The sequence below is a fragment of the Taeniopygia guttata genome, chromosome 4, assembly GCF_048771995.1.
Source record: "Taeniopygia guttata chromosome 4, bTaeGut7.mat, whole genome shotgun sequence".
NCBI classification, from domain to species: Eukaryota; Metazoa; Chordata; class Aves; order Passeriformes; family Estrildidae; genus Taeniopygia; species Taeniopygia guttata.
Window position 1 is genome coordinate 29,361,188 of NC_133028.1, and position 9,906 is coordinate 29,371,093.

The 9,906-nt window shown below is 33.9% G+C and overlaps 1 protein-coding gene across 11 annotated transcripts in view; it reads left to right on the forward strand.

Annotated features, from left to right (window-relative positions):
• Positions 1-9,385, forward strand: part of SLC7A2 (solute carrier family 7 member 2) — a 51,876-nt gene extending 42,491 nt beyond the window's left edge. For 10 of the 11 annotated variants that reach the window (XM_072928239.1, XM_072928234.1, XM_072928233.1 and 7 more), the window contains 5 exons: positions 1,452-1,554; positions 2,733-2,932; positions 3,203-3,369; positions 3,952-4,060; positions 4,666-9,385. In XM_072928239.1, the coding sequence (XP_072784340.1) occupies positions 1,452-1,554; positions 2,733-2,932; positions 3,203-3,369; positions 3,952-4,060; positions 4,666-4,844 (758 nt within the window). In that variant the 3' untranslated portion in view covers positions 4,845-9,385. The remainder of the gene's footprint in view (positions 1-1,451; positions 1,555-2,732; positions 2,933-3,202; positions 3,370-3,951; positions 4,061-4,665) is intronic. The other variant, XM_072928241.1, reaches the window with a different exon arrangement.
• The last annotated feature ends 521 nt before the right edge of the window (positions 9,386-9,906 follow it).

Here is a 9,906-nt window from a genome sequence, read left to right on the forward strand (position 1 = left end):
TTTTTCATCTTGTTTCTAAAGTTAAAGAATATCCAGGCCGCAGAGTAGCCTTTCAAAGATGGGATTAAAAATTTAATATAGCTACTGTACATGAGGTTTTAGTAGGTTCTGTTCTTCCTCAGCTTTGCTCTTTAGAGCATGAAAAGCAGAGAGGTATTCAAAAATCTACACTGCAGATTGCCTTTTGGATTTAGAAACATCCACTCTCATTGAACAAAACAGGATGGTCTTTCTTAATTGGAAAAAGAGACTCCCAGATTATATAAAAATTCTGTAATCCAGCAGCCTTGTTTTCAGAAAAACACATTTTGCTTCCTCCTTTAGGATCAAATACCAGTATTTATCCATATGTTTGTGCCGTTGTGCAGCTGTCTACAAATATTTTAACAAAAGCATACCATAAATATTAAATATAAATAGTTTGAATGTAGAATAATTTGGGTGTGCATATACACACAGTGTATAAAGACTATATTTAATATTTTCTTTTGATGTTGAGATTACTGATGATTCAAAAAATCTGAATCTCAAAAATATTAATAAAATACAAATCCTTTAAGACGCTCTTAAAGTATGTGTATGTATTTCGAATCAGTTGGAATTAGGATTTCATTTACTGATAGCTTCTCCTAATTTCTTTATAAATAATGTGCTTTGTTGTGCAAACAGTATAGACAAAAAAAGATACGCCAGAATCTCCAAATGAATATGGCATTAGCTTTTACAAACAAGATTTCTTTAGTTACTTCCACTGCCATGGAAGTTTCTGCCTCTGAGTTCAGTGATCATAAGAATATTAATTCTTAAGAGATGTTACTGGTCATTCCTGAAGGTGAACTGAAAAATATATTTAGTAAGATAACCATTAAAAAAACCCTACTAAACTATTTTACTTGAGACAGCTCTTGAAAGTCCTCTTCACACAGAGCTCTTTCCCAGCTCAGCAGAAATTTTACATCACAATTATTTTTTCTTGATTTGGCAGTGGAATCCATCCCTTCAGCTTTGGTGAGATTCTGTTGCAGGATCTGAACTTCATTCTGTAAAAATTTATTTTTAATATGGCCTAAATTCAACAATATGTGTGCAAATATTTCTATCTGAATGAGTCCGATATAAGCGTTTGATTATGCAGCATGACTGTATGACTGACTCATCAGTGCCTATCTATATGAATGAGATTTTCAACTGTAGAGAATTAGATATCTAATGATACCAGTAGCTTAAAAAATGTGGTTTTAAGGATTATCATGATTTCACTCCTATTGCTGTCAGTAAAACAATAAGTTACACTGCAGACAGATTTTTAAATCTTAGCTTCATATATTTTTAATATTAATCTTGGCACTTACGGTTAGACTTGATGAACTTAAATTTTTTTCCCAGTGTGGATGATGCTACAATTCTGTGTCAGTCTCCTGAAATTTTTTTCCATTTATTTTCTTTTTTAGCTGTAATGGCATTTCTGTTTGACCTAAAGGCTTTAGTGGACATGATGTCTATTGGCACACTTCTTGCTTATTCACTTGTGGCAATCTGTGTCCTCATTCTTAGGTGAGTCAAAAACATCCTTTGTATTCTACTGTGGGTTTTTTTTTAGTTGGTCAATAAATAAACAGAGGTCATATTTACAATACATGTTTTTAGTTAGATAGGCAGTAGCAGTAAGCATATAAATGATTTCTAAGAAGCAGTGACTCCTCAAAGAAAACAATGGTATATTGTTACATAAGTATAACAGTGAGTCGGGTTAAAGCTTCTGGTGAAATTGAGTCACCTTTTATTTTTCAGAATAAGTATTGGTCCAAGCATCAGTCCCAAAGGTACTAAATATAAGCTTGAGTACAGAATTCAGGAATGATACTTGTATATGAATACAATCTATGCTATACATCAGGCACATTGCATTTTGGGGACTATACGTGCAAGGAGTTGATGTTCCAGGTGGTTGACAGGATGAACAAGTTCTAATAGTTGCTTTGTATTATCCTAGTCAGAAATGTAAGACCACACAAATGTTTTAAGATGTTGTGGCGCTAGAAGAGAGTGCAAATATGAATGAGATTATTAATACTTCTCAGTAAAACTCTGGTATCGGTCATGTGTATAAAGCTATGGAATTACATATTGCTAGCTACAGATCATTTGTTATGTATTGCTCTTCTTATTTTAAAAAGTCAGCCTTTATTACTTAGGGCTAAGTAATTAACTTTGAAAAGTATAACACCTTAAATTCAGCTCAAATTCATTGTTGCAATAGTTTACACTTTAAAAGAGAAGCCTATTCTATTTAGAAAGAATTCACTTACCATAAGTATTTTTAAAAATACATTTAAAAGCTAACAAAGCAGATGTCAGTTTTCAGGTAATGCCAGTTAGAAGCCTCTTAAAGCAAGCAAGTCAGAAGCAAGATCCCTTACTCTTTCCTTGCTGTGGACTACCAGACCCTGTCCTTTCTTTCTGTATGGGACTGGTCATTTATCTGAGCTATTGCTGCATTCAGATAGCTTAAAAAAACTGCCAAAAAAAAAAAATCTCCAAACAAAACAATCAAAAAAGGGAGTTGCTGTAGTATTTTTATATATGACACTGACTAGTAATGCTGTTGCAATGCAGTTATAACTTGGGGAATTCTAATGTTCTACTGAAAAGAATTTAGTACTTTAGTACATTCCTAGATTCATATTGCTTTAAATCTAGAAGTTATGGTTATTACTCTGTTTTATGCATAGATACCAACCCACCTATGAGGAACCAAAATACTCTCCAGAAAAAGCAGCTTTGGCTGCAGCTGAAAGAGAGTCTGCAGTAAGTGAGTCACAGATAAGCATGATAGAAGAGAATCACTTCCGTCTTCAGGCCTTGATTAATCCATCCAGTTTACCAACTGGGCAGACTGCAGCTATAGTTAACTTCTTAGTGAGCCTCTTAGGTAAGTATTTGGCTGTTCAAACTCATGTTAACATTTATACTGGAATTTTACTACAGACAGAATTGAAAATCAGCTGATAACATGCCTTCTTTCAGTCATACATGTGTCATTCTGTGCTTTTATCCTTTTAACCTGTGGTAATTTTCATTTGGTTAAACATGTTCATAACAACAGTACATGTTGAAGCTTTCTATCACTTTTCTTAAAAGTCACTTCCTCTTCAACGCAGAGATTAAGTGACCTATTTCTGTAATTTTGTTTTTCATACAGCTTGCTTGATTTGTGGCTTGAGTGTCCTCATTACATATGGGATTCATTTCATTGCTAACTTGGAGCCCTGGAGTATTGGCCTTCTTGCTTTATTGGTGATCTCCTTGGTAGTTACCATTCTCCTCATCCAAAGGCAGCCTCAGAACCAGCAGAAAGTAGCCTTTATGGTGAATATGAATCACTTATTCTCTGTGTTATTCTCTGATGACAGCTTTGGATGGATTCTAATGAGTGGGAGAGAGAACTTAAAGTTGGAAAACAAGTCAGAAACTGATGAGTGTACAATCACTTGTCTCTGTAGTCTGCAGTCCTTTGAACCTAAGACAGAGTATAAGTACTTTTTCATTTTGCACTTTCACTTATGTTCTAAGATCAGTTATTTAATGGAAATAATGAAGTATAGTGATACAGGTCAAGGAATCAGGTGGTAGTGGGGGAGCATTTCAGAATAAGAGAGATAGATATATTATTTTTCAGCTGTAAATACAGGAATTCATTAGTGTATGTCCTGCACAAACTGGAAAGTTTTACTATAACCTTATAAAATATATATTAAACATAATGTATTTAAAAGTTTAAGATCTATAGAAACTGCTGGTTAAACCCAGTGAAAATTTCACTACAACACCAAAAAAAATTAAATTCTTTCTTAGTGATTACACGTTACCTCTAGTTTGTGTTACATACCTGAAGTGTGACATGCAAAAAAATTTATGTTTAATAGAAACATATTAACTATTTCCTTTTAGGTTCCACTATTACCATTTTTGCCATCATTGAGTATACTGGTAAATATTTACTTGATGGTACAATTAAGTGGAGAGACTTGGATGAGATTTAGCTTCTGGATGTTACTTGGTATGTACTTCTGTTCATTTCAGTCAGTTCATACAGTTCATACCGAACTCATGATTCCTATCTCAGGACATTAATTTCCTTCAGATATTTGGAAAAAATCTCTGTGAATTAATAAAAATCAGCTAATATTTCTGATAAAAAGGAAGATCATGCTTCAGAAGAAGTATTTATATTCAGTTAAAATTACAAATATAGTTTTTAGGTAATAGGAAGAATTCCAATAAACTGTGATTTTTTTTTCTAGTAAGTATAGCCAAAATTATGTAGAAACCTGCTTGTAACAGGTTTCTTCCCAGTATATAATTCTGTCTTCTTTTAGATCTAGAAAATTGTATTAATTCCGTCTAGACATGAATTAGAGATAATAACTCTAATTTCCATAACTTATTAGAGCATTTACTTATGCAAAAATGATGCACTGGAATTTCCTGTAGAAACTGCTTCAGGGAAAACCTGAAGCATGAACTCTGATTCAGATATCTGAAGAAGAATATTCTTTGGCAAAAAATTCAACCAGAGAAAAATATCTACTTTTTCATGCACTACTTGCCTGAAAACCTTATGAACTTTTTTTTTTTTTTTTTTTTTTTTCTTACTTTTGGAAGGCTTCCTCATTTACTTTGCTTATGGCATCAGACACAGTGTTGAAGGTCATCATGGTGATGGAGATGATGATTCTTGTTCAGAAAATAGTGGGATGCAAGAAAAGAACCCAGTGGATGACCCTGAAAATACAAATGAAAGGGATCAATTTCTTCCACATGAAAGGACAAGTGAATGTTAAACTCTGCAATCTTTTAAACCTTCAATTGGCATTTTACTTGCAGACTGAAATTTCAGAAGCTTTCTGCCAACATGTGCCTCTTGAAATTGTTTACTACAAGGCCTAACTGATATTTTGGACAAGCTGCTAATCCATCTTCATAATTTCTGAACTGACAGCATGGAGATTAATACTTAATTTTTTTTTTTAAGTACCCTTTGGCAAGCAAAAATTTGGAGACATTGTTTGAAGCGTCATCCAAAATTACTGGCAGTCATCAGATATGAAGAATTTTGGAACTGTCTGCAAGAAGTTCTGAGTATTAGACAATCCATTGTGAACATAAGTGCCTTTCATACCTTCTCCTTATCTTTGTTATATGTTTTGGTAACAATCGAAATTCTCTCTGTTGAAGTAACTCATGGGAGATAAATTTCATTCATATAGGCCTGGAAAGGCAAAATGAATGGTAATTGTATGGATTAGATACTTTGTAAAAATTAGAGGAGCATTTGTTTATGTAAAAAAAAAAAGGTAATTGCTTATCTTTACTAATCATGACTATTAATCTGTAGTCATGGAGAACTCAAGCAGTGAAGATACTTAAAAGGTTTTTAGTGCCTCTAAATAGCATTCAAGATTTCTACTTAAGTGCATGTCTTTTCTTTGAAGGATGCTTCTCACAAGAGAAGCTCTTTTGTTTTCTGCAAAATCATCTGGGAAATAATCTGTTGGTTACAGTATTGACAGTGGCAATCAGATGTGATTTAGCAAATTTTATGCTTTTGACTTCAGAAGGGCCAGAATTTCATCTGACTAATTAATTTGGTACCTACCTCCAGCAGTCATCCAGTTTTCCTCCTTGCTACTAATTTTTCTCCATATGGGGAAAATGTATAATCACCTTTATACATGTTCCAGAATTGCTATTGCTGAGATTAGCCTTACACATTGCTTCTCCTAAGAAAAATTAATACAGAAAATCCCAGCTTTTTTTTTTCAGACGGTAGGGGAGGCTAAAAAAACAAAGGTCTGGGTTTTGGAAAAAAAACCTTATCAAAACAGTATTTCATTGCTTCATTAAGTCTTAAAATATGTGTTAGCATAGCACTTTTTTGTGAGCCAAGCCTACATCCACAAATCCATTAATGTGGGTATGATGTCTAAATGCTAATTTATGTAAAGAACTAAACTGGTATGGCAATGCTAGCTAAACAATTATTTTAATGCTGGTAAAACCAAAGAATGTTCTTCTTTCAACACAAGTCATGTGAAAGGCACCCAGGTATTTTAACACTTTTTCTAAGCAAGGAGGAGGTTCAAGTCCTATGAAGGATTCCACAATATGAAGTCATTTGCCTAGAATGTATTTATAAAAAATCCTTCCCTAGAGTAAGAACTATCTTAGACTTTATCACGGAGAGTTGCAATCTGTTGCTGGTACTAAGCATTTGTATTAATCTCCATTCTTAGGTATAAGAACTTTAGATGCCATGAGAGCTATGTTGGTTGACAGTGAAGAGCACCTTACTTTTTATAATAGCTAGAATTTTATGAAAAAAAAAAAAAAAAAGAAAAAAAAAACTAGTTAGGCTGCTTCTGTCTCTCTCCTTTTTCAGAGCAATAAGTTGGTTGTTTTTTTTTTAATTTTAAAATTACTTCTTTCCCAGTATTCTTAAATCCTCAGCTTCAAAAAAGCCATTGCTGTGGGAGCAAGTCAGCTGCGCCCATGTGAAGATTTTGCGTGATGTCTTTACAAGCCTACAGTGAAACACAGCTCTTAAAATTCCTTCCATATCTCAGCATGTGGGAAGCACAGACTTTCTGCTATGGTTGTTGATGCCACAGAGCAGGCCAGCCAGGCTCTCAAGGCACAAACGTCTGCTGTTCTGTGCTGTGCAAGGAAGACTCCATCCCTTCCTGAGGCCATCCCAGAGAACATATGTGTGCACACCTGTCCATGCATTTGAATCTGTCTGAAATCAGCCCATAGCGAATTTGATGTACTGGTTAAAATAATTACTGTATTGCACTGGACTTTTCCTTTCAAGGGATACTGCCAGCACAATTAGCTGCTGACTAAAGTGGGTGCTAGCTACGGCCTCTGGAGAGAACTAAAGGAAGTAAATTTTCTAGCTTATTTTCCTGATGGATATGTCAGCACTTTATATATTGACAAATTCCCCTTTCACTTGTATGAATATCTCTCCCCACTTGTTATCAAAATTACTTATTTTAAAATAATAGGATGTGCCTGTACAAGTGTTGCAAAGACAGATTGGAGGAGCTGCAGCACCAGAACTATCCAAATAACTAATGAGATATAAAATGAAATTAAAGGAAAGGCATTGGGTACTTTTAGTTGCTTCAACTGCAGGAAGCTTATTTATATGTGTGTATAGTCATTATGAGTCAGTGGCTGAGTGAAAACAGTCAAGCCAGAAGTAAGATATTTATGGTGAATTTGATGTGCATTTGTATATGTAGTCTGAAAATTCCAGATGCTTTAGCAGGACTCAGCAGAAGCAAAGGACATGCCATGCTAGTCCTTACACAGAAGTGATGGATGCAAGAAATCCTGATCCTTTTCTTACATTTGCTGTATTTCTGCAATTGCTGAAAGATCAGCTGAAAGCACAAGTCCATTGGAATTAAATAATTATTTTCTAACACACCTGTTGGTATTGTAAAATGTTCTGTGCAAATAATAACTGTACATATTAATACAAAATGTCTACTTTTGAAGGTAGCTTATTGGATTTTTATTTTCTTTGTAGAAAAAAGTTCTCATAACTTTTTTTTTTTTTTTTTTTTTTTGGTACATTCAGGATATGCCATTCCCTAGTTGGCTTCTTTCCCTAGTTGGCTTTAAGAAAGTAAGCCAAAGCATATTTAACAGAGCACAAATAAATATTTTTGTTCTGATGTATAGGAGTTATAAAACATTTCTGAATAATTAATGTTAACTGAAGTGGTCTTCCTGTGGTATTCCAGTTCTCATTCTGCAATGGGATTTTTATGAGGTAACTTAGATTTCAGTGTCTGTTATCATGGATAAAACTATTCTGTTAATAATAGTATGCTTTTCCCTGCACAACAAATGCTGGTCAGATTCCTGAAATCTCTCATATAGTGCTTACGTTGCCAAGTGTGAAAGCCATTTTTATTACCTGCTGTTGGAGGACTAGCAGCAATAAATGGCAATCGTAGTGATGCAGAGTTACTTATGTACTTAAGCAGGAATTGACTTGTGTCATCCAGAAACTTTAAATGATACAATGAATTTAGAGGCAAAACTTGGTAAAGCTTAAACATATATTCTCTATATTATTACACAATAAATTTACAAGTCTAGTCAGCTTTCCCCTAAAATTTATGAAAAAAAATATATTTAAGAAATATAAGATACAGTGTTTTCATAGAATTTTTAATAAGTGCCAATATCAATGTGCCATAAGCATCCTGAGGGGGTGACAGTGCAGGAAACCTGTGTGGGACTGTGCAATTGGGTATGAGGCCTTTGACACTGGGACACATTTTTTACAGTAGGAATTTAATTCACAAGAAAATGAAAGCACCTTTTTAATGCTCTTAGGCCCTAATTCCTCCTAAACATGCTGGGAAGTCTGTATGAATAGCAGTATGTTCACTGAAGGCACTGAGGTTACTCAGTGTTAAGCAAATATAAATTTTACAAAGAGAGCGGGTGATATTTCATATAGCATAGGATCTTTGTGTTTATTTTTAATTTCCTGTACCTTTAGTATTTCTTTCTGGTATGTTTTGAGGACCTCTGCATTATTAATAGTTGGACCTTTTCAAAGCTAAATATGATACCTTTACCCGGTCCTGATCTATTTTCCATTTGATCTTAGAAATCAAATTCCTTACATGAGCTGAATTGAAGGATTTCTGCACATAAACATGCAGACATGCATTACAAAAAACTGTATGTGTATATATATATTTTTTTTTGTCAGTTGGACAAATTGTGTTGTTTTTCTGTGTTTTCATGAGCCTTGTACGAGGTCAACTCCAGTTTCACCAAATTTGGTTGGAGTCAGAGTATGAGGATTTGAATATTTAGGATAGCTTTTTTCTTTTGTGGTACCAGAAAGTAAAGCATGAAATATGTGTTACGTATCTTTAGAAACAATTATGTGTGAATAATTTTTAAAAAAACATTAGCATTCATATCCATCCTTTCTTTTTGTTTGTATGTACATTTTAGTCATTATTTCTGTATTGTATGCTGCTGAGCATTCAAAGTGTAGATAGTATGATTATGATGCAATTTAAACTGCAAATTTGTATTTCTTTGAAGTGCTCTACCAGAATGAAAAGTCTTGAATTTTTATGAATGTAAAATTGCTTGTATTTAAGAATATGGTGCTTTTTTCCCCCAATTTACAACAGAATTGTTACCAGTGACATTTTTAGTTACCTTAGTTTCAAATTTTAATGCAAATTACATTGTTCTTCATTTACTGTAAAACATGCTTTGTGGGATAACAATAGTGCATTTGTTCCATATTTTTAAATAAAGTTGAATATCACTTGTATGTCCTTCATACAGCAGCTGTAACTTTAACCACTACAATAGCTTTAGTTAACACTAAAATAATATAGTAACTTAAAATCATGAGTATGCCAGATATCTAATGTCATGACATTATACAAATCATAGTACATTTAAAATAAATAGCATGGTAACATTGTATGCACTGTATAGAGGGAACAGAGAATAACAGCCTTTGATGTGGGCATTTTGTGTTACACTGCCAAACAAGAGATGATGTTAGGTTTGATTTCCAGAGTGGGTGAGTAGCCCTCAGCTTCTTGCTCAACTTTCTGACTTTCTGAAGCACCAAGCCTTGTCCTGGTATTCACCCAACCACAGAGTTGGATAAATAAATTCATTGTCTCCTTGTTCACTTTTTGTGAAAAAAACCCAAACCAAATAACTAACCACAACACTAACAACTCCCCCCCCCAATCCCAATCCTTCAAAAAAAACCTTTCCAAACCCCCAAAAGACCTCAAACAAACCAACCCCAAAATCTTCCTCAATTTTGAATGGTAC